At 60.7% G+C, this 24,422-nt stretch overlaps 1 protein-coding gene across 1 annotated transcript; it reads right to left on the bottom strand.

Annotated features, from left to right (window-relative positions):
* NR5A1 (nuclear receptor subfamily 5 group A member 1) lies at window positions 1-23,519 on the bottom strand. Its single transcript, XM_039238988.1, has 7 exons — window positions 23,475-23,519; window positions 19,583-19,699; window positions 19,310-19,451; window positions 16,745-17,370; window positions 9,798-9,917; window positions 7,788-7,935; window positions 1-264 (listed from the first exon to the last, which is right to left on the bottom strand). The coding sequence occupies exons 2-7, from the start codon at window positions 19,682-19,684 to the stop codon at window positions 17-19; spliced, it is 1,386 nt and encodes a 461-aa protein (XP_039094919.1). The 5' UTR covers window positions 19,685-19,699; window positions 23,475-23,519; the 3' UTR covers window positions 1-16.
* Window positions 23,520-24,422: the final 903 nt, after the last annotated feature.

Below are 24,422 nucleotides of genomic sequence, written 5' to 3'. Positions count from 1 at the left end.
CCCAGGCAGCTCAGGCTCAAGTCTGCTTGGCTTGCAGCATCTCAATGAGCAGGTTGTTGCGGGGCATCTCATTGCCCAGGTGCTTGTGGTACAGGTACTCCTTGGCCTGCATGCTCAGCGCCCGCACCTCCACCAGGCACAGCAGCAGCTGCTGGAACTTGTCCCCGCAGTGCGGGTAGTGGCACAGGGTGTAATCGAGCAAGGCGGCGTTGGCCTTCTCCTGAGCATCCTTCACCAGGCTGTGGTTGTTGAGGAACTTCACATCTGCAAAGAGGGGAGCTCTGTCACGGTCGCCGGCCCATCACATCAGCTACGGGCACCAGCAACACCGGCGCCAGCACCCCTACAAGCATCAAAAACAGGGGCGCTGCCGCCGTCAACGACGCGGTCTTCCCATCGTCGCAGCTGAGGGACACCGCCACCTTCATCAGTCGCCGATGTTGACAGCCCCAGCTTCCTCCCAAAAGCAGCCGCCGCCGCCCTTCATCAACCAAACTGCAGCCATTCCGGTCACTGCCATCATCACCACGGAGAATACCGCCATCGGCGGTGGTCACCAGCCCCGACCTCTGTCATTATCACAAACACAGCCGCTGCCACCATCACCCACCCAACCACAATCACCTGTCACCATCATTACTGCCACTTTCATCATCACAGTGGTGGTGATGAACACCTCCATGGTCTCCAAAACCACACCAACCTCACCAGCCGTCTCTCTGGGCATGTTATGCAACTTCTCAATTTCCTGCAGAGCGGTGGGTGACAATAGTACCGAGCTCACAGTGCTGTTGGGAGAATTCGGGGACTTGATAGGTGGAAAGTGCTTGGAGAAGTGTCTGGCACGTAACAAGGCCAATTTGTTACCATTGCTGTCTCTATTCTCACCCAACCCTGATCAACACCATCCCCATCCCCAGGTCAAAACCATCCTTTGGCCATCATCCCCACTGTGGCCACCATCACCAGAGAGGCACACTGTGATTGCAGGGACCCCATCTCCCAGCCTCCAGGCACATACGCTGGGGGCCCTATCAAGAGGCTCCAGAACCCCAAAGAGATTCTCTCATGGGGCCATGGGGGCCATGGACGTTCACTGCAGCAGCCTTCATGGAGGTGGCCCTGATGGCTGTGTGGTGGCCGCACCCCAGGGAGTCCTGTGCACTAGAAGGAATGAAGCAGACATAACAGAACAAATGGACAGATCTTTAAAAGCATAGGGCTAAGTGGAAAAAAACAGAGGAGATTCAGAATAAGACCTACAAGGCAAAGCCATCTACATAAATTAAAAACGCTCGTACAGTGTGTGCACATTATGTAAGAACAGGGACAAAGCAAGGAATCCACGTTAAATGTGAAGGCAAGGTTGCCTGTGGGAGGGACAGGAGGGCAGTCAGCTCTGCGTGGCCCAGTGATCACTTGTGCCGGGGACAGAGGAGTGTGACCAATTCCTCCTCTACATCCAGTGGAGATCCCGTGAAGACACGAAAAATAAAATGTCTTTGGAGTGAGGCTGATGGGGGTTCAAATCCCAGCCCCACCATTTAGGAGCAGTGGCTTTGTGCCCCGTCCCCTCCTGGCCTGCAAGGTCTTCTTTCTCTACAAAAGGGGCGTGCTGACCTTGCAGGGGCGGGGGCTTGGGCGTGGGGGCCTGCACAGGTGCCTGGGCCCCCAGGGGCACCCAGACAGGGTCAATTTCTTGTCTCTCGAGTCGCATCACTGCTTGGCAGGCCTCTTTCAGCTCCTGGGCAGCACCTTCAGCTGGTGACCTGCCTAGTGGGTGAGGTTCAGCAGGGATCCCACAGACTTGGTCCCCCCTCCCCAAATCCGGCAGGGCCTTGCCTGGGATGTGGCGTCCAGTGGCTCAGAGAATGGTCGTCCATCCGCTTCCCCTCTGCGCCCACGACTAGCAGCCCTACCGCTGCGGGGGAGTCGGGAGCCCAGCGTGTGCAGACCTTGGCCCTTCTAATCCCTCTTAACACCCACTGCGCCAGGAGGGCCTGGTCCTCCTGGCAACCCTGATCCCCAGCCGCCCCCAGTGTGCCCACTGAGGCCTATGTTGTCCAAAGTAGGATTTAGGGAAACCCGAGCTGGGCCCAAGGCGTATGGCAGGATCTGGCCCCAGTCCTCCACCCCCACCCCTGGCCCCCTCATCTCTCTTCACTAAGTGAGCCACAGTCATTTTCTTCCTTGTGCCCCCAGGATCGCCATTAGCCCATAAGGCGTCCCTGTGCCTATTACGAAGAAATTCCCCTTTATCCACAGAGACAATATGGCAAGTGACATACAAGCTGGATTTCAGCCCCTATTCAACCCTTGCCTAGGTGGCCTTGTGCAATGAACAGCCTGTATAACTGTACATTGCAGCCCTGCTCCTTAGCCTGGACTACTCCAGACACACTCAAAGGTCATGGGAAGCCCCCACTCTCTCCAAAGCTGACCTCCTAGGCACAAGAGGTGACTACTGGTCCCATCTCTATCCCAACTCTTTTCATTCCATAGGGTCCTGTCTATCTTCGCCTCCCACCACTCCAGAGGTTTAGCAATTCTCCTGACATTGTCTTCTATCAATTCGCAGTAGGAGCCTGGGGGTCCAGAGAAGAGTAGAGACCAGCTCAAGGCCACACAGCAGTAAGGGAGCCCAGAGGAAACAGCTGGGGGTGGAGGAGGAGGGGCTAGGACTCTGCTGTAGAGTCTGCAGTGGGAGGGGGCCGGGAGGACCAGAGCCTTGGCTTTACCAGGATTTACTGTTCTCCGCAGCTCTGGACCAGGGACAATGAGGTGGAGTGCAGGGGACAAGGACAGCCCTCGAGGACAGCCCCATTCCTCACAGTTCGATGGGTCTCCCAGCTCTCTGCAGACTGGACACCCCCACAGCCCCCATGTGGTGGGCTGTGGGGCTGGGGGAGGGAAGCAGTCACCAGTTGAGCCCCAATGACTACAGAATAAGTGCATTCGGTTTCCCAGGCGCCCGCTGGGCACCGTGCATTAGCTCAGTTAGCCCCCACAGACACCCAGGCAGGCAGGAAAGGGCATCCCCTAGGCACAGGGACGGTGGGCTGTGCCTGGGACACCCAGTAGATGCCGGAGTCTGGATTCAAACCCAGCTCTGCTGGCCCCAAAGTCCAGTGGGTAAGCACAGGCGGAGTCAAGCTTGGACATGGGTTCCTGAGAGACTGGATGTGAAAACTTTACATCCCATCCAGTCCAGGGGTCCCGGCCAAGGGCCCCCATCCCTGGGATCCTAGGTTTCCCCAGAGGGTCTACTCTGGAGTCCAGACTCACCTTCCTCCTCATTCTGGAGGGGACCATTGTCAAGTCATGTCCCTTCTCCCACCTCTCCATGCCTCCATCTAAAGGGACTGCTGTGAAGCCCTTGCAGGATGATGTGTGTGAAAGAGCCACCACCCCACTGAACACCATGCCTTTCTTCCACTGGACACAGGAGCGGGGGGTGGGGGGGCAATTTACATACACCTGGAGATGCCCCCTTAACCAGGGTTCCAATCCCAGCTCCACCACCAGCCCAGTGACCTTGCGCAAGGCCCTTCCCCTGAGCTCAGTTTCCTTGTCATCTGCAAAATGGGGCCAAACCAATCTCTGCCTCACAGGGTGCCCCGGAACCAGACCTCATCCGTGTGCCAGCTCTGGGCCCCAGGACGCCGCAGGTTGGAGACGGGCACGTGGGAGAAAAGCCTGGCGTGTCCCCCCCCAGCCTGCCCCTCCAGCGATCCCAGAGGCGGGGAGGGGGGAGGCGGGAGGGGGCTGGGAAATGCCCCCCCCACTCCTCCCTCGCTTCAGAGAGCAGCCAGCTATAGCTCTGCGGAGCTGGGGGCCCCGGGTTCTCAGAAAAGCCCCCTTTTCACGGTTTAATTGAATATTTGAATAATCCTTTCATTCCTGCGAGGCATAAAGAATGTTGTCCCAATCGCGGTGACTCAGGCAGGCGCCCCCGCGCACAATGGCCCCTCGAGTGGGGCTGCTATTCAGGCCGCCTTTTGTTGGCGCGGAGCAGTGGGGAAATTGCAAACGCTTGAGGGAACGCTGTTGCCGCAGCCTCAATGGAAGTCAGGAAATCGAATGTTAGGTCAATCCATTAAGCTTCGATTAAGTCCTCTGCGGAACAATGCCAGCCGGGCCCATCTTCATAAACACCACGATCGCCAGGAGAGAGGCACTAATTTTAATTAAACCTCCTTACCTGCCTCCACGCCTGCAGGGAGACGGCTATTTAGACGCCAAATGGCACCCTTGTGCGGAGGCAGGCGGGAAGGAGGCGCTGAGTGGGCTGGAGGCGGGGTGTGGTGGGGGAACCGGGCTCGGGCTGCCCAGCCCAGGGAGCCACCGCCCCAAGGGTGACGCCCCGCACGCCAGCTGGAGGTCTGCGGGCAAGTGGCCATCCCTCTCTGGGCTCCAGTTCCCTTGGGGACCTATTCCTGATGGTCTGGGGTAAGGACAAGGGTGGGGGTGGTGGGGGTAACAGGGGGGAAGCCCCCTCCCACCTTCCAGACTCTGAGCCAATATTCCCCCTCCTCTTGCCCTAACTTGTCCCCTTCGCTCCAGCCGTGCGTCTAGCCTCTCGCAGGGCTCCGAGCCGCCACCTGGCATCCCTCTCCCAGGCCGTAGCTGGAAGGACCTTGCTAAAATGCAAATGTGATCATGTTACTTTAGCTGAGAAGCCTTCCCAAGGTAAGGGTCAAGGTACTTGGCCTGGCATTGGAGGCCTCGCACAGCTCAGTCCCTGCGCAACCCCCAGCCTCCTCTCTACCCTCTCCCTGGCCCACAGCCACACCAAACTTTCAGGATTCCCCGTCCCTTTGCACAAGCTCTGGCTTCCGTCCGGAATGCCCTTGCTGCTGCTTGCTTTGTTTCACCTAGAACACTCCTGCTCATATGGCAAGACCCAGCTCAGAGGCCCCTCCTCCAAGAAGCCTTCCTGGATATCTTAGGTGGGGTTGATTTCTGTTCTCTGGCCCAACCCTGATCACACTGGACTGCTCGGGCTCCTCCTAGAACCTGGAAACTGTCAACCAACAGCCTCTGTGGCTTACCCGGCCTCCTGTCCCACTGCTCCCCCAGGAGCTCAGGCAGGCCCAGGCGCCCACCCCAGGCTCAGCCTCACTGGAGTTAGTTTCTGACCTGCTGGGCTGGGCGCTCCCCCACCCACCTCAGCCGGGCCTTATGCCTGTGACAAGGCGCTGTGTCCCAGACACAGCGTGCAATAAAGATGGAGACTGACTCCTTCATTCGTCACTTCAGTCATTCCTTTGTTCATTTGCTCACTCACAGTAATGGTGGTTAGAAAGAAAACAATACCCACATATTCCAAAGGGCCACTGAGTGCTTGGGGAGATTCCCCTCATTAAATCCTCATGGCAAATTAAGGATTATTATGATGGTCATCTCACAGATGGGAAAAATAGAAGCTCAGAGAGGGGAGATTGCTCAAGGGCACACGGCCAGAGTCCAGATTTAGAATCCAGGTGGTTGGTCCCCAGTCCCCTGCCTCGCACATGCGCACACGTGCACACATGCACGCACACACTCTTGCCCGAGTCCAGCCCCTCCAGCCTAGGCCAGCCAAGCCCTGCAGACGTCCCTGTCTCCCAGGCCTTAGCGACCTCTGGAAAGCAGGATGGAGGCTGGAAGAAGGAAGGGCCAGCACTCACGCTTCTGAACATGGCCACTCACCTGGACCCGGGAAAAAAAGACTGGGCTCAGCTTTGCTGTCCTCACACCCCATACGAGAGGAGGCCTCCATTTATCGCCTGGCAGTCCCCAGCACCCAGGGCTTTGTTAGGGCTGCGGGGACTGCACCAGTGTGCCTCAGGCTCAAGACGTGGTGCCCTCCCTGCCCCAGGGAAGGCCTGGCCCAGGAGACTGGTGGCTGGCAACCCACCTTCCACCCACCCCTCCTCTGGACCTCCCGGGGACCTCTGGATGGTCACGTAAAGAACTGTCACCCCACAAACCCCCCCAAACCGCCATAGATCCCCAAATCTCTCTTGCCTCCAATCTCCCATCACTCGTCAATTACAGGTTCTTTATACAACGTGACCTGTAAAAATCCGCAAGCCTGTGAAAGTTCGTAGTCTGCACACGTGTGAAAACAAAGATACAGAAGCAAAGGCACCACCATGCACATCCTTCCTGGGGTCTCCACACCCCCAGCCACACGCAACCGTGGCTTTGGCCGAGCCGGCTCCCAGAGCCTGGCAGCTCACAAAGACGAGGGTGGGAAGTGGGTACCCCTGTGGGGAGGAAGGTGGGGCTTGCCCCAGCTGAAGCCAGCCTGGCTCGGGCTCCTGAGGACCCGCAAGGGCTCCAGGCCCCAGCTCCTAACTGGCTGCCCAAGATTCTGTCCCTACCCCGCAGCTTGGCCGTCTTCTACCCGCTACCAACCTCTGCAGCCTTACAGTAAGCCTTCCAGCTACCAGCCTGCTGTGCTGGAGTCGGGAGCCCAGGCCAGGCACCCAGCCGCATGGCCACAGCCTGAGCTGCCCACAGTCAACACTTCATTAGTCACCGCCCCCCACCCAGCTGGCCCCTTCCCTTTTGCTTCCCCAACTCCCCCCACCCACTCTTGAGCAGGCCCTCCCTCACCAACCGAGGCTGATGTCATCTGCCACAAAAATGGCATCTGAATCCTGCCCCTTTCCCCAGTGACAAGGCATTCACCCCGCTCTGTTCTGACCTTCCATCCCATCTGCACATCTGCCGATTTATCCTTCCAGTGAACTCCTACTCATCCTCTAAGACCCAGCTCAGATGTCCCTCTTCCAGAAAGCCTTCCAGGCAGGGCCCTTGCTCCCCACCCTGGGTTCCCCATATGTCTGTCCCCATCCTCACAGTGACAGTGCTAGCAGGAGGCCTCTCCTGGACTGGGAGCCACCTGACAGCAAGAACATGTCTGTGTTGACAGCATTTCTGAACACGGGGGAAGGTGCTGGAAATGACTTGCTAGGTGAAGGAGGACGAAGCCAGCCTGAGGAGAGCCCAGGGGAGGGTGGAGGCTGGGAGGGTCCAGAAGGCAGGGAGAGGGAGGTGCCTGACTTGGGGAGTAGGTCTGGTGGGTGGGCTCTCCCTCTGCCACTTCCCTGCTCTATGTCCCTCCTTAGCACTGACCACAGTCTTCCAGGCGATAACGTTTTACTAATCGTTTCAGTCATTTCTGTGTCTCACTAATCACATTATCTTATTGTCTCTCCCCCAGGAGAAGGCCAGCTCCACAATACAGATTTGGGGTCTTTTTTGTTCACCCCATGTCCCCAGTGACTTACAGAGTGCGGAAGGTCAGCAACTGTTCATAGAATGAATAAATGAATGAGTGAATGAATGAATGAATGAATGAGTGGGCAAAGCGTCTGGGCCCCAAGAAACCCAGAGCCAGAACGTGGACCCCCCCCCGCCCCCTAGAGCAGGGAATCCTGGAAAACAGGGACTCCTGGGTGGCAGCCAGGAAACAGAAGCTCCTGAAACTGCACAGGCGTTTCCTGGAGGAGGGATGGGCACCTTCCCAGGGCAGCCAGGCAGGACTTTCCCGAATTCTCAGAAGGAGTCCCTGTCCCACAATGGGCAAATCTTAGCCACTGTCTTGGTCCCCCGAACTTCCACACAGAGAAACTGAGGCCCGGAGAAAAACAACCCCTGGCCCCAGGGCCAGGTCCCTTCATAGCCTTATTCACGAAGGGGGGGAGGGGGTCCATGCCCCACCGAGGCCTCTGGACGCCTGGTCCGCAACCCCGCCCCCCGCGCCCCGCGCCGCCCCTGGGGCCGGGCCTACTCACCGAGGCTGAAGAGGATGAGAAACTTGAGGCAGACGAACTCCTGGCGGTCCAGCTGCAGCGCGTGCAACTGCAGCACCAGCTCCTGTGCCCGCAGCACCAGGCTGTGCAGCAGGGAGCCCGCCTGGGCGGCCACCGCCGTCAGCTCCACCTGGGCGGGCAGACGGCAGCAGCGTCAGCAGGCGCGGGCCGGTCTTGGGTTCGAGGACCGCGGGCGGCAGTGGGGGAGGGGTGTGCAGACGGGAGGCGGCGTGGGAGGGGCAGGTGCGCCCATCCTTGACGCTGAGCCTGGTGGGGCCAGCCTCTCCTGGAGCCCCGGGAGCCCCCACGTCCCACAGCCCCGGGCCCAGCTTTCCCAGCTCTTCCCACACTGCCGGGCGGAGCTGAGGCCCCGAGACAGCGGAGCCAACACGGGGCAGGCGGGGGTAGGGGCACAACTGAGGGTCCTGGGTCCTTCACACACAGAGAGCTGCCACCAGGCCTGTGGTACAAGCGGCTTCTGTGTTTTGTGCGGTATCTGCAGCGAACTGCGCCGCGTGGCCGGCCAGGCATGGGGCAGGGGCGGGGCGCGTCTGTCTGGACGCACGTGGGTCCGGTCACATGACTGCCGTGGCCTCTACACGGCCACACGTGGACACCCGTTCTGGGGATGGGGTCACACCTCAGCTCACGCTCACCCACACACACATACACGCACGCACGCACGCAAGGACACAGTGCCAGGCGGTCCACCCACTTCATGAAGGGAAGATGCACACACACATGCCCTTGTATGGCCACCTCACAAGGTAACACGCAGACGGGTGTCCGTCTATGAGTCTCCACTGACATGCTGACAGGCAGATCTCAGCAACCACACTCTTACCTGTGTGGAGATATTTGTACAATAAAATACAGGCACGCATGCGCACACACACGCACACTTGGACGTCCCCGTGGCCTTCAGACGCTTCCGGCCACATGCCGACACGGGCCAATACACTCACACCTCAGGCTCTGCTATATGTGTTCGCAGGTGACCTCCAGGTCACACCCTTGGACCAGCACTCCCTGGCCCCGGATGCCCTGAGACACTCAGGGTAAGAACTGAGCACGTGGACTACGGGCCTGGGTTAAGAGATAGGGGTGGGGGAGCAGGGCCTCAGCCTCCACCCCCACCCCTGCGGGCCTGTCAGCCCACACTTGCTCCTGTAGCCCCTCAGGACTGATGCTCCCTCCACCAGCCCAGGCGCAGGCCTTAGTCTCTCTTCTTTTTCTCCCTCCTTCTCTCCACTTCCCTCACACCTCCTCCCCCACCAGTTGGGGTCTTCCTCCTTGCACTGTCCTCTCCCAGGTCCCCAGCATTCCACAGTGGCCCCGACGCCACCCCATCATGCCCTCTCCCTGCGCTTCCTCATTAACAACCTGGACAAGCCCTTCCTTGATTGAAAACCTCAGGAGTTTGCAGCTCGCGTCCTGGTGCCCCTAATTCCTTGCTCTGGGCAGAGAGGCAAATTCCTTTGCCCCTTCCTTCGTTTACTCAGGATTTAGGCCCTGCAAGGTCTTGCCCAACCCAGCCCCCAGCAACCCCTCCAGCCTGACCTCTCACTTTACCCCCCCCCCCCACCGGGCTCCCGGCCCCCCCACCCACCCACACACCCACATACTGGCAGCCCCTGGTGGCTCAGCAGTTCTAAACGTCCCCCTGCGCACCTCTGCCCATGCTGTCCCCTCTGCTGTGGGGTGGGTGAGACTGACCCCCCCCCCAACCTTTTACTACCTGACCAACCCTTATGTGTTCTCCCATCACCTCCTCCCTGACCTCCCCACATCCCTGGGATGCTTCCCAGGGGCTGCCTCCTGTCAAGGCCAAAGCCAGGGCAGGGTGGAGAGAGATGGAGCATGAACTAGGGGAAAGGGCTGACGTTTCAGGTGCCCAGGGCCAGCCCTGGAGAGGCCTAGGATCTCTTTCGGGCTCAGAATTCTGGGAGTGCACATGAGGGCCTGGTGCGGGGCACAGTAGGGTCTCGTCACCTCCTGCCCGGTGACCAGCAGGATGCTGCCTTCCTTGCCGTGCTGAATCTGGCGGTAGATGTGGTCGAATACCAGCAGCTCGCTCCAGCAGTTCTGCAGCAGTGTCATCTGGTCGGCCACCTGGAGGGAAGAGGTGCAGACCTGACCTCCAGCCAGGCCCTGCCAGGGACCTTCCCCTCCCCCATCCCTCTCCCAGTCTCAATTCGGAGGCTCACTTGGGTATGGGACCTGGGCAAGCCGCTTACTTAACCTGTCTGTGCCCTTTGTGCCTAGCTGCCTACTTCATCAAAGCGTGACAGAGTTCTAGCAAAACAAACCAAAACCAAGGTCCAACGGGGGTGCTCAGAGCTCAGACAGGCCGGGCTTCGGGCCCTGACTGTGCTCCTACAAGTTGCATGACCTTAAGCAAATTCTACAGCCTTCTGAGCCTCTGCTTTCTCATCTGTAAAGTGGGCACAGTATCAGAAGGTGGTTCGGCACACGTTAAGTACTCAGTAAGTATTAGTGAATCATGTTCATGGAAGTAGTTTGTGAAGGTGTCCCCTTCAAATGTGAGGGGAGATGATTAATTTCAACCTTGTGCCCATTTGGCCTGTGGTCGCATCTCTAGCAGCCTCACTAGCTCAAAAAACAAGCCATGAAGAGAAAACAGAGGGCCCCTCCTGGGCCTTACGCACAGCTTTCAGGCTTGTGAGAAGAAGGGAGCACCCTTCTGTCCCAACATCCAGCCTGGAATGAGCGGTTGGCTGGCAATGGTCCGTCTGAAGCAGGAACAGAAATACAACGAGGCAGATTCCAAACACTCAGGATGCAGTCGGGCACCCAGCGCAAGGGCAAGGGCTGCCTCTGTGTGGGGTATCCTTCCACCCTGGAGGGTCACTACATTCTAGCACGGCAAGAAAGGGCACTTGTGACAATGGCCATTGGGACTCAGAACCACCGGACACCAGAGCCAGACAGGCCCTCAGGGATCCCCAGGCCAAAATCTGTATTTTTTAGATGAAAATCTGCCACTCCGAGAAGGTGAGGGACTCTCCCGGGAGAGAGCTAGAACCGGGCCAGAGCCATGGCTGGTCTTCTCAGTCCACAACCCTCTACAGTGACAAAATCCTGAGCTCTCCTGGGTGTGTAGACCTGCAGGGGCACGGCGGTCACCCGAGGAAGACACAGCACTGACGCCAGTGCCCCTCAGCATCTGCGGCTCATTAGCCCTCCACCAGCTACCTGGCAAGCACTTCCTGGGCACCCTCCCGGGCCCTGCCCTGTGATGAATGCAGACTGTGACAGCTGCTGGTCATTGTGCCACAGCTCCGTGAGGCTAGGAGGCTGGTATAGCTGTTATCCCCAATCTATGGAGAAAGGACACCCAGAGCGGTCAAGCAACTCGCCCAGGGTCACACTGCTCTGTCTGGCTCCAGGTCCGTGCTCTAAACCACCAGGTATGGAAGAAGAGCCACGCTGGCCACCTAGGAGCTCACGGCCCACTTGTTGCCTCCCTGTGAAGCTCTCCCCAATCCTGTCCACTGGACGTCGCACCTGCAACATTTGATGGCATCAATTCATGCCTCTGTCTTCCCCAATACCTATGGGGTCTGGGAAGGCAGGGCGGGTGTCCGGCTCATCTCTGGCCTCCCGGAGGAGGGGTCGGTGAGCAGCTGATACACAGATATGTGCTCCCAAGACAGGCACGGAGAGCACAGAGGAACGCCCTCCCCCCAACTCAGGGGCCAGAGAGACCCAGGCGGCCCCTGGCCTGAGGGGAACTGGCAATGCCTCATGAATGGCTCTCACTTGTGAGGGGTAGAAGCCCCCCTCTCCATCCCTCTGTCCCCGCCCCCTCCTGGGGGCTGCCTGGGGCCTGTTCTCTGGCCGACGGAGGGCAAGAACAAGTGCAGGCAGGGTAGGGGAGCAGCTGGACACGCAGTCAGGCTCCCTTCAGCCTCGCCTGCCTGATCCCACGTGCTGAGAACGAGAGGGATGGCCTGTCTCTGTCCCGCCCTGAGTCACCAGGCCCCCACATTCCCTTGCTCACTTCATCTCTGTGTCAGGAACCCACACACCTCTTCCTTCCTCTCCCGGCAGGAAGTGCTTCCTAGACCCCCCAGTACCATCAGAGCAAGGAGCCCAGGCGGGGGCCCCAGATCTCAGCCACCCCTGGCCCTGGACTGGAGAGGCTGGGAGAGACTGAGACCCTGGCAGGGCCGAATCACAGAGACATCTCTCCTATCTCTCCTCAGGAAATGGCCAATCCCCAGAGAACCACTGACAGGACTGGTTCCCCACCAGTTTCCAAGGGGGGAGGCAAGGCTCGGGGAGCACCTGCTGCCAGGCCCGTTCCCAGCACACCCCGACTCCTCACCCCTGTCCTATCACCATTCTGTCCGTGTTACAGATAAGGAGACAGTGGCTTGCCTAAAGGAACCACAGGGATCTGGGCTCTGTCCAGACACCCCTGACTGGGCTGGTCTTCTGGAGGTCCCCAGGAGGCCCTGAGCCCCTAGCAGAAGGTGCCTGCCGGGGGTCAACTGGCCGGGGGGTCAACTGGCCTACCTTGGACGACCCAGTTGGAGGCAGAGTGAGAGGGAGGGCATGCAGGGCTGGGCTTGCGCCCCCACCCCCACCCCCCCCATCGGGGCCCCTTTGCCTGGCTTGAAGGAATAGGGAGGGGGTGGGGGGGTGGAAGAGTGAGAGATAAGGGGGAGAATTAGGAGATAAGCAGGCTGAGCTTCGGGCAGAAAGCAAGAGGGGTCAGAGTGACCCGGCTGGCCAAGCCCTGGGAGCAGACTCTGTACCCAGACCTCAGACCCCGGGAGTGGGGGCAGCCCTGCACACAGGGCTGATGGGGGGCGGGCACAGGGCAGAGAGATGCAATATGGTGGCTAAGCTTTGGTGCCCTGTGCCCTCTGTTTGATTCCCAACTGAGCCACTTATCTAACTCTGCCCTAATTTTCTGTTCTGGGAAATTGGAAAAATAAAATCCTCCCTCTTTCGCTTAGAGAAAACATATGAGCACAGGGGTGTCAGTGGTGAAGGGCTCTGTGGACCCACGGTTGGCACTCCTGTGGATGCTACCCCGGCCTGGGGTCCCATCTACCCCCAGCCAAATGGACTTTTCACTTGTTCTTCCTCTAGATGGACAGATGGACACATAAAGACACCAAACTCCAAATTGCTGCCTGCGAAGATGATGAATACACGCGTGCGCATGCACACGCGCGAGCGCGCGCGCGTGCACACACACACAGACACACACTTCTCTTTATTTAAAAGAAAATCAGAAGCTGTAGCTGCCAGCCCCTCTCCACAGGACAGCAGGTGGCTAAGAGGCTCACTTAACCAAAGAGGGTGGTTTTCACCTTCCTTAGCTTTCTCCCTAAGCAAAGGTTCCTCCTCTGCCCTCAGATCTCCCTGCTACCCTGGGAACAAGGACATTTGCAGGCCCAGCCCTGGGGTCCCTCCTCGGCCCGGCCTGTCTGCTCAGCCTACCAGCCGCCCACCCCTTCTGCTGGTCTGCCATAAATCTTCCTGGAGCCTTGACACTTTGCAGCCTGCCCTGGAGAAGGGGTATTTATGGGTGCCGAGCTGACCTCCCTCCCAGCAGGCCCCCTCTGCAGCCCCCTGGGGTCTGATCAGTCTGGCAGCCGAAGGCCAGCGGGCTCTGTAATTCTCCGGTGGCTGACACGCCACGGGCCAGCCATGGCGCTCTCCCGGCCGCGTGGTCGGCAGGCCGTCGTTTGTCAGCCCGGGACTGACAGAGTTACTGCTGTTTAAATGAAACCATATATCTGAGCCGTTAAATCTGTTGCCAATCGGGGGCCTCCGAGCTGGATGTTGAGGGGTGAAGTGATGTCAAGATGGGTCATTAGGCAGTCTTGGCCCTCACCTCCCCCTCCCTGATTCCTATCTTGCATCCTCCCAGCCTGTCTTTCCCGGGAACTGTCCAGAGAGGCCGAGTGCCCGGGCCTACACACTGTCCTCCGCTGGGCAGCGGATACAGGTGTTTCTGCTACCTTGCATCGTACAAAGGTGCCTCGTAAGCCCAGGGCAAGGCGGGGCCCCATCTCCTCCCGGAGGAACGCTAGTGCTGAGAGGAGCGTGGGTACAGTCTCTCCCTTCTCACGCCTCCTGCGAGTATAGATTACACGGGACAGCAGCAGAGGGGACAGAAGGGCCGGGGCCTTCTGCTCCTGCTAACCAACCACTCCCGTGTGCTGCGCCCCGTGGGAAATCTTTACCTGTCCTGGTTCACTGAATCCTTACAACCACCGCCCTATGCAGCAGATGATATTTCAACTCCCCTTATTTTATAGATAAGGAAACTGAGGCCCAGAGGAGTGGTCACCTACCCAAAGTCACACCTGTGGTAAGGGGCGGGGCTGACAGAGCTGGAACTCCAACATAGGCTTCTCTGATTCTGGTCTCTGTTATTAACTTCGGGGCCGCTGTCGGATCTAACATGCCACAATTGTGTGAAATGGGAAATAAAGACCGAGGGACATCTAAGCTGAGAAAGAGGAGGGATGAGAAGCCCAAGAGGGCATTCACGCGGCAGCATCCCTGCCAGCTGGGCAAAGACCCCAAGCCTTCCCCTGGGCAGCGAGATGCTATCAGCATCATAGAGGGCTGAGTGGCCTCCAGGGAGAGCTCAGGCTCTGTGCTAGGAGCCCTCCCTGCCCCAGGATGTGGGGCCCCAGCCAGCTCTGGCAGGCTGTCACCCACTCTTCTGGTCCAAGATCTGCCTCTGACCCTGCCAATGTCTCCGGACACAGAGGGCCAGCTGAAACCCCCTACCACGTGATGCTTTTTCGCATCCCTAGGCCTTACTCTATGCTGTTCCCCCTTCCTGGAATATCCTCAACTTTCCCGGACTGCTTCCTGGAAAGGCAGAGATCAAAGAAACCTCTGATTTCCTTAGATAGAGCCATTTGCTCTCCTGCTGGGCCCCGATGGCCCCTCTGCATCGCTCTCAGAGTGATGCATGGGTATCAACTGTGTGCATGTCTGTCTCTTCCAATAGCTCAGAGGCCTCCTGGGTCCAGTTCACGTCAATGTTCCCAGTGCCAGCCCCAGTGCCCCACTCTCAGAGCTAGAGAGCTCCCCACTTCTGTCTCCTAAGGTGTATGCTGCCTGGAGGGAGGGGGATGGTCACCCCAAAGGGAGTACAGGGTCACTTGGCACCACTCCCACTTTTCTGCTTCCCCACGTCTGGCTTTGCAAACAGACACCAGCCTGGGCTCACCAGACCAGTAGGAAAGAAGTTCCACATGGCTGATGAGAGGCCCTCTAAGGGCTGGGCTGGTACTTATCTTCAAGGTTCCTTTACAGAGGATGGTGACCATGGTTCATATTCCCGGGCACGATTCAGAGATTCTGGGAAGGGGAAGCAGGAAAGTTTGGACCACAGAGAAGCCAGAAGCAGGAAAAAACACTCAGCAAAGCTGGGACAAAAGCCCTTCCCATCCTGCGTGAAAAACCCCAAGAGACTAGGAAGGCAGCCAGAGGAAGTGCCCTGCCCCTGGATCCAGGGCTCTGGAAAGCTGGGAATGCTCCGCTTCTCCTCCCCTCTGCACAGGGGGCTCATGGGAAGTCTGGAGGGAAGCTGGCAACCAACCCAAGGGTCCTGGGATCCTCATCCCCAACCAGGGCCTCCAACCATGAGTGAAAGGCGGATGGGATTGTTTTGTCCCATTCATGCCTAGAGAAGGGGCAAGGCTGAGAAGCCCCACTCCATGACAGATACATGGCACATCCCCAGACCCTCCATTGTGGAAGCAAGAATCATCACCACCAACTCTTGACTCCCAGAGTAACCCAGTCCTCTCGTCCCATGATGCTTCAAGGGCTCACAGTGCCCACCTCCTATCTTATTCCACCCTGTGCCCAGCCCAGGCAGGCAGTGCCCCCGGCCCATCCGGCCACATGCCCCTGGAGGAAGCCCAGGCGTCAGCACTGACAATGCCGCTCAAGGCTACAGTGGCCCCAGCAGAGAGGGCAACAGACCCTGCTGTTTACACCCAGCCGCGGAACAGCCAGAGGGGCTGGCTTGGGAAAGGCAAACACCGAGAGGCCTGGACTAAAGAGTGTCTGTGCCCAGGCCACCAAGGGCTGGGCCTTGGCTGGGCTAGAGGGGCCTCTGATGTGGCCAGAGCACCCTGATGGCAGGGAGCCAGGGCACTAGAGGGGCAGCTCCCAGGCCTTGGGCCCTTCAGACCACCAGGCAGGATAACTGGGAAGTTCTCTCCTTTCTGGCCTCGGTTTCTCCGGCTGCTCTCGTGCTTGCTGTAGCTGCAGGCACTCCAAACCAGGGGAAGGAAAGCCTTGCGGAAAAGGAAGGCGGTCTCCTCTATAGGCAGATCAGTGATGGGTCCTGCAATCTGCACCCCCTCCCCGGGTCCCCCTGCACACACAGACACCCACTCGTGGGACCACCCATCATGCACAAGAGATGCAGGGACAGCAAGACCTTTCACCTTAGCTGGGAAGGAGAATGTCCACAAGCACCCCAAAGTCTGAGATACGAAGGCCCGCATCTATGACATTTAAGGCTGGGAGGCCAGGAGACGTTGTCTCCCCTTGTGGACTGAGCTCAGGGTCTCAGAGGAAGAGAGATAAATGCCTACAGAGACCCTGACCAGATGAGAAACAGAGACCCAGAGAGATAGCACACCAGGGAGAGAAAGGCAACAGAAAGAGACAGAAGCAGAGACAAAAGAAGCAGAGTCTTGAGATACAGACTCAAGAAACAGAGAAGGAAAGAGGGCAGGAGGGGTGAGAATGGCTGTGATGGACCAGAGACACTCGTCAGGGTCCCCAGCGGGGCTTCCCTGTGCCCAGATACTGCCCGAAGCCAGTGGGCGGGACTGCTCCATCCAAGGGGTAACTGAGACTGAGGCTCGGGCAGCCGAGAGAACACCCCAGCGGCCCGCCAGGCAGGGGGAGGGACTCACCTCCAGCTCCTTGAAGACCATGCACCTGCGTGCCCAGTCCACGATGGAGATGAAGGTCTGGTCAGCCATCCTGCACAGGAGGCTGAAGGCTGCGGGCTGGTCGGGGCGGCCCTTGGCTGGCTCCTGCAGGCAGCCCACGATGCGGGCCCGAACCTGGTCCTCGTCCGGCTCTAGCTGCAGCAGCTGCAGGATGAGCTCGGGCACACCAGGCCCTCCGGAGAAGGGCTCTGGGTAGCCATAGGGTGGCCCAGGCTGCGGGGGACTGGCATAGGGCTCTGGGTACTCAGACTTGATGGCACGGCCAGGGAAGGTGGGATAGAGGTAGCCAGCCAGTGGCCCGTGGGCGCTGGGCACGGCCATGGGCAGTGCTGGGGCCCCAAAGTCGCCCAGAGGCCCAGCAGGCGGACCAGAGGCCAGGCCCTTGGGCTCAGGTGCATGTAGGCCAGGGGGCAGCATGTAGTCCGGTGGGGGTGGGGGTGGGGGGGGCACCCCCATCGGAGGGCCTGTCTCCAGCTTGAAGCCATTGGCTCGAATCTGTGCCTTCTTCTGCTGCTTCAGGGCTCGGTCCCGTTTGTACATGGGCCCAAACTTGTTCCGGCCACCCCGCATGCGGTCAGCACGCACAGCTGTGGGCAGAAGCAGAGGGTCAGACTCACCCCCTCCAAGCCTCCTGCCATAATGCCACACTCACAGATCTTTCCCAAAAAGACCTGTGTCACTTCCCCGCTCAGTACCTTTCCATGGCGCCCACTGCCCACAGGTGAAATCAATCTCCTTTAGTGCGGCATTCAAGGCCCTGTTTACCTTCCCAGGTCATCCCTTACAAGACCCCATGTTCTTTCCACTCCACCTCATCTCTCTGCTCCTCTGCTTGGCACGTCTTCTGCCTCAAACGCTTTCCTTCTCTCCTGCCTGCCAAACAGCCAGCCCTGGGGCCACAGCCTCCAGAAGTGTGCCTGGATTCATCCAGGCAGAATCCACTGTCCTTGCCCCAGATGCCCTGCCTCTTGCCCACCCTCATCCCGCTGAGTGGTATCGGGCCACATGACCCAAACGGAGAGTTGCTGGGGACTCAGGGGTGGGTTCAGGGGCCTAGCACAAGGCTGAGCAGAGAGATGGGGACAGGAAGGAGGCCCTAGTCAGCTTTATTCACAGCGCCCAGTCCAGTCCCCAGTATCTGGCTGTTCCTGGACTGCCTGCCTGACTCCGTCGAACCCCTACTGCAAAATGACTCTGGCTTCCCCCACTGCCTTCAAATATGAAGCTGAGTTTAGGCCTGGCCAGGGCTCCCTGCTGGGAGAAGGGACCTCCCTCGCTGACCAGATGTCCCTCCGCCTGGCCAAGAACGTGTCACCAGCCAGGCCCAACAAGTGCATCTCTGCAGCTGCAGTGTGGCCCCAGCCCCTGCTCACACAGGACCCTGCCCTGGGCCCTGGGAGACAGAGGTGGTGTCCAGCAAGGGAGGTGTCTTGGGGGTCCACTCGGCCAATCTTCCTGCCTCGGGGTGGACAGCCCAGCTCTGGTCCCTCAGGCTCCATCAGGGTGTTTTTGCTACTTGTGACAGCCAGCTCTCCTGGCCGGTGAGGACCTGGAGCTGGGGGCATCGGGACATCCCCCTCTCATCTACGAGTCCTTCCTCCAGGCGGCAGGACGTGTGGTCAGTGGCTCTCGGGGACACTAGGGGCCTTCCACGTTGTTTGAAAACTTTAGCCAACCGCTGCCTGCTCGGCGCACAGCCCAGCTGGGGCCCGCAGGGTGGAAGCCTACGAGTGTCCACCCTCCGAACCTTTGAGTTTTTCCGCAGAAATGTTTCTCCTCCCCTCTGGACTGAGAGCCTGGGGGACGGGGGTGGGAAGGCAAGGATGGGCCTGGGTCCTGTGGGGCCGATTGTTCCCCTTTCCCTCAACCTCTCAGGGCCCGCCCAGAACATGGTGGAAGGGCTCTCACCCACTGAGTGAATGGCCTCAGTGAACCTTTTGGATGGACAAACAGATGCGGGAAGGCTGTGATGATAGACAGTAACCTAAGTGATGATGATGATAATAATACTAGCATTTACTACTGCCTGTTAGCTTTTCCTACCCTTCTCTCATGCTGACTCTAGGAGGAAGCCACGACTATCAGGTCTACTTTTCAGCTGGGGAATCTGCAGCTCAGAGAGGTTAAGGAACTTGCCCAGTGTCACCCAGCCTGTGAGTGGTGGCACTGGGACTTGAACTCTGGTAAAGGCTTCGACCACCTTGGCTCCGGCTACTGTGGGAGGGGGGGTGTCAGTGGGGGGTGTTGTAGGTCTCCTTGCAGAGGGGGAGCTCTGCGGGGCTCTGCCCTGTGCTGCACCGGCTCTCAGAGGCTGGAGACAGGGCCTGAGCCTCCCTGTATCCCCTCACCAGACGGAGCCGGCCACTCGTCACCCCTCCCCGGCAGAGGTGAGGGGCCAGCGGCCGGCTCCAGAAACTTGAAGAAAGCCACTGGTGCCCTCCTCTCACCCCTCCCAGCACCCGCACCCCTGCCCCGCTGTCAGACAGAGAGGTCAGCGGCCGGAGGCCCGCAGCGCGGCGCGCGCACCTTCCAGGCGCATCCCCACCGTCAGGCACTTCTGGAAGCGGCAGAAGGGACAGCGCTTGCGCTGCGTCTTGTCGATCTTGCAGCTCTGGCTCTCGGTGCACGTGTAGTGCTTGTTGTTCTGCACCGTGCGCTTGAAGAAGCCCTGGGGGAGGACGGAGTCAGCGCGGGAGGAGCGCAGGCCCCGCGTCCCCTCCCCGGGCCCGACTCCTGCGGTGCCGCCGGGCCGGGCCTGCGGCCCGCGTCCTGCCCGCCCGCCGCCCGCCGCCCGCTCACCTTGCAGCTCTCGCATGTGAGCAGCCCGTAGTGGTAGCCGGACACCTTGTCCCCGCACACGGGGCACAGCTCATCCAGGTCCTCGTCGTACGAATAGTCCATGCCCGCGGCGTCCGCCTGCCGAGGGAGGAGGGGGTCACCGCGGGCGGGACGCGACCGTCAGCGCGGCAGACCTGGGCGCGGGACCCGGCGCCCCACGGCGCTGCCCCGCGTTGGCGCGCGGGGGTCAAGGCCGCCTGTGGCTGGCCACCCATTCGCGCAACCTGCGCAGCCCGCAGTGGGAGGGGGCCGGGGTGGGGGTGGGGGTGGGGGGCCCGGGCTCGGCCTTCAGCGACCCTGGGCCGGCGCTCCCGCCCCGCGCGCTCCCCGCCCCCGCCAGGGCCTCCCCTGGCGTGGTCTGCGTGGCGCCCGATCCGGGACCCTCGGATTCGGTGCACTTGGATCCAGATTCGTTCGTCTGAGAACAAAACCCCGATTCTGAGAAAACGAGATGGGCTCGGCCGCGAGGGAGGCACCAACGAGCTCGGCCGGAGTGGGGCCTGAGTGTCCTGGGGAATCGGACACGGACGAAGGAGGCAGAGACAGGGTCTGAGGGAGACAGAGAGACGAGCAGAGCGAGAGCGAGAGATACCGACCGACGCTGCCTAACGGAGCGAGCACCCCGGGGCGACAGAGACAACGAAAACCCGAGACTGACAGACACACTGAAGCCTAGCGGAGAAAACCGGGGGGAGACGAGGCAGACAGAGAGATAGGGAGGCAGAGAGAGAACGAAAAGAGAGAGAGATCAGAGACACCGAGAGACGGAGGTCCGAGAGAAAACCTGGGAAAGGCAGACGCAGAGCCAGAGACACGGCGGTAGACGAGAGACAGCCCGAGACATCGAGAGGCAAGAGAAACCGGGAGAGAAGGCAGAGAGGGGCGACAGAGACGCCGAGAGAAAACCTGGAGAGACGGAGGCGCCCAGCAGGGGGGCCGGGCACGGGAAGGCGCGCGGAACGCGGCGGGAGCCGGGAGCCCGAGCTCCGAGGCGTGGCCCCGCAGGGTCGGACCCCGCCAGGGGCTCACTCCGGGAGAGGCGGAGAACGACGGCGCCGGGACTGAGAGCCCGAAAGCGCCGAGCCGCCGGGGCCCCCGGGCTGGGAGAGACAAAGCCCGCGGCAGCGACGGCAACGGGAGGCGCAGCCCGTGCCACCGAGGCCGAGACGTCGGGCGGAGGGAGGGCGCAGCCGAGACGCCGGGCGTGGAGTCGCAGGCCGGGCGCGAGACCTCGGGCGGAGACCTCCCGGGCTCCGGGGGGACGGAGCCCAAGGCGGGGGAGCGACCTCGGGCGGAGAGTCGAAGTTCCAAGGAGGGAAGCGCGCGGAGCCAGGGCCCAGGAAGCGAGAAGGGGCGCGACGGCGGCCGCGGCTCGCCCGGCGCCCACCTGGCGGCTCCTGCGAGCAGCAGCGCCCCGCGTCCCACCCGCGCGGAGCCCCGCACCTCCCGGCCGCGCCGCCGCCGGCGATGAGCCGCACCCGGGCGCAGCGCCGCCTGCCCGCGATGACGGCCGATCGGGCCGGGGGCGGGGAGGCGGGGGCGCGGGGCCTCGGCGCCCCCCCCCCCGCCTCCCCGTCCCCCCCGCCCCCCGTCGCCTCCCGGGCCGCACCGAGGCGCACCTGGGACCCGGGCCCCTCCGCCGCCAATGCGCGCTGCGCTAACCCGCCTCGCAGGGGCCAGGGGCCGGCCCCTCTATATCAGCGCGTGCGGTATCCGGGGGCGGAGGCCCGGCCCGCGCCCTCCCCCGCCACCTAGCCTGGCTAGCGCCTTTACCCTCAGCCTCTCGGCCCCCCATTCCCAGCCCGGGCGCCTCAGAATCCGGGCAGGTGCCGGGCGCCCGGGAGCCTCGAGCCACCCAGGAGGCGAGCCCGTTTGCGAATTCAGCTTAGTCGTGGCAAGGACCACACGGGGGGCGCTGGTCGTTTTGCAGTGTGGAAGAGGGTACGGGCGAACGTGGGGGCCCGTGGCCAAGGCACGGGTTCAAGGCTAGAAACCAGGTCTCGCCCTGGCCATGCCACATTTCCTCACTGGAGACTTAAGCAAATCTACACACACACACACACACACACACACACACACACACACACACACACACACACGTCCTCAGTTTCCTTATCTGAGAAGTGGTAACGATGACTGAACTTCCTTAAGAGTGGGCATGCGGATGAACCGATGAACCGAAGTGGTGTTGGCCCAACGCATGCCTTAGCACTGCGGAAGCGCTTAGTAGTCTCCAGCTGGGGGACCTGGGGCAAGCCCTCTCTCCTCCGTGGGCCTCAGTTTGCTCGAGCCGGAAATGGGAATTCTGCGAGGTCTGGAAGTCACCCGGGGCGCCGGAGCTAGGAGAACAGAGGAACCCCTCCCCCCATTCCATTCTGAGCCCTTACCTGGGCTGGGGGGAGGGGAAAGGGAGCGTCCAGCATCCCCGGGACAAAGGGGACCCTGGGCTGCGCCAGGCTGAGCACTTGCTCTGGCAGGGGAAAGTCTACTGCACTACTCATTTACCAGAGAAAGGGACTACCTCTCATCTTGCCCCTGACCCCCCGCCCCTCCACCGAGAAGATTGTGGAGGTCAGCGAGGCCAATACACTGTGATCTTGGGCGCGGGGGCTGGGAAGGCGGGAAACCACAATTATGCACCCACAGCCACGCAACCCATCTGAAGGCTCTGGCCCCTGGCCTTGGCCGACTTTGTCTGGGGCCCCTACCTGAGCTGCCCCTGCCACCCGGCTTGGCTTGGAGCTGGCATCTTGGTCCGCGAGCCGAGGCTGGTGACTCCACACAGACCATTCCTCGGGTCTTTCCACCCGTGGAATGAAGGGTGGGGTAGGCAGCCGACTTGCTGTGCAAGCTCGGCCAGGTCCCTTTGCTTCTCTGGGCCTCAGTTTATCCGTATGTAAAATGGAAAAGTTTGGCCCTACAGAAGGGGTTCTGTGGTTTCCGTGAGATGCCCTGGCCGAATCTTGCTGAGGAAGGAGAGAGAGCCGCTGGAATTTAGCTGCAGACTCCTCACATCCAGCCCCTGAGAAACACTAGCTGCTGCCTCTGAACGGCTCTCCATTGGGGAGGGGCCCTCAGAACGTGGAAAACAGGAGCGGGCAGTGGAGGGGACTGAGAGGGAAGGCTGGGGTCTCCTGGACATTGCTGAGGAAGACCCAGGCAGTGTAAGCACAAGTCTGGGGGTGGGGGTGGGGGGGCAGGTGGCCTAGGGGGCTGGGTTCAGAGCCAGTTCTCCCCCTCTCCCTCCACCTCCACTCCCTTCTTCCCCCAAAGGTTACATTACCACGGGTCGGGAGCCCTGAGGTTGACCCAGGCTGCACTGCGCCCACCCCTCACGGCCCCAGGTTCCTGCTCAACATGTGGGGACTCACAGCCCCTCACCCACCTACCCAGGGAAGCACACATTGATCTGGACGGGCCACAGAACAGGGACTGACAGAAGGGCGTTGGAGACAGACACGCAAATCCACACAAATCCGCAGAGACAACACAGATACACAGGCAGGGAGACCCGGAGACCCAAAGACAGGCCCAGGGAACATGGATACATTTGCAGACTGCTAGGCTTGGGCCAACACAGCACTGTGAACACTCGGCCACCACTAGACAGCGGGACACCGCAGACCCCCATAGGGCCTGTCCCCACAGGCCTAGCTCCTCCCATCGGCTGCCCAGGGAAGAAGAGGGGGTAGCATGATGGGAGGGCAGGTCTGGGATGATCTCTGGCCCCTTCCCTGCCCAGAGCCGCGGGCACCAGTCACTCGGCAGAGCAGGCAGTGGCCGGCGCAGGCCGCAGGGAGGCACTGAGGAGGGAGGCTGGCCATTAGAGGCCTGGGCCCAAGCCCTCACTTACGGAGCGGAAGGCGAGCTCTCACGCCGGATGAGGGTGGACAGTGGGCACCAGGGGTCCGAGGGAAGACTCCGGCAGCCCAGGTGGGGCAGCGGTGACCGTGGGCACACAGGAACTCCTTCACGCCACGGCGGGCGGCAGGCGGACAGTAGGCTGGCCCTGTCCGTCCGTCCCCCTCCTCCTCCCCGCCCTGGGGGGGGGGGCACCGGAGGCCCAATTGGTCTCTGCCCCCACGTGACTCTGCAGGCCTCTCTCCTTCTTTGTTGGTGTTTCTCTTCATTTAGATCTATTTTTTTTCTTCTCCTAAAAGAAAAAAAAAATACCCCTATCTATCTGGGGGCCGCGGTGGGGGTGGAGGCCAAGGCACTCTGGAGGCCTTGGCCAGCTGGCTGTTCCAGGCCGCTGTGGGAGCCCAGAGGCAGGGACCCCACGTAGGCGGGTAGGCAGCCCCGCTTGTTAGCGACTGGGTGGGAGTGGGGCCTGATTTATGGGCGGCTCCCCCACCGGGCCTGCAGCCTGGCCTCTCTCCCCTTGAATGGCTACCTCCCTGGGGCCTGGCCCGACAGGGTCCGGCCTGGCCCAGACATGGGAGTGGAGTCAGGTCGGCCTGGAGCGGAGGCAGGGGCATGGATGACTTGACCAGGTGGCTGTGCGGCCATGGCTTGATCTTTTTACTCTTCCAGAAGGTGAAGAGAGGAAGAGGGGAATGGAAGGCAAGCAAGTGAGCTGACTGAACACCTCCCGGGTGCGTTCCATGTTGGCCTCTCTGAATGTCACCATCTGTGTGGGCTGCTGGTGCTCCCAGTGGCTAGCTGGGGAAGTTGAGGCTGGGCTGAGACTGCCTCCAGGACCAGGGGGTTAGCTAGGCCAGGATTGGGCCAAGTGGGTAGGTAGGCCAGGATAGGGCAAGGTAGAGGGCATGGGGTTTTGTCTAGCAGGCCAGGCCTCCCC

Source organism: Hyaena hyaena, unplaced genomic scaffold (genome assembly GCF_003009895.1).
Source record: "Hyaena hyaena isolate Hyena2069 unplaced genomic scaffold, ASM300989v1 scaffold_151, whole genome shotgun sequence".
Taxonomy (NCBI): Eukaryota; Metazoa; Chordata; class Mammalia; order Carnivora; family Hyaenidae; genus Hyaena; species Hyaena hyaena.
The sequence above is the reverse complement of the archived record's forward strand: the minus strand, read 5'-3'. Positions and strand labels throughout refer to the sequence as shown.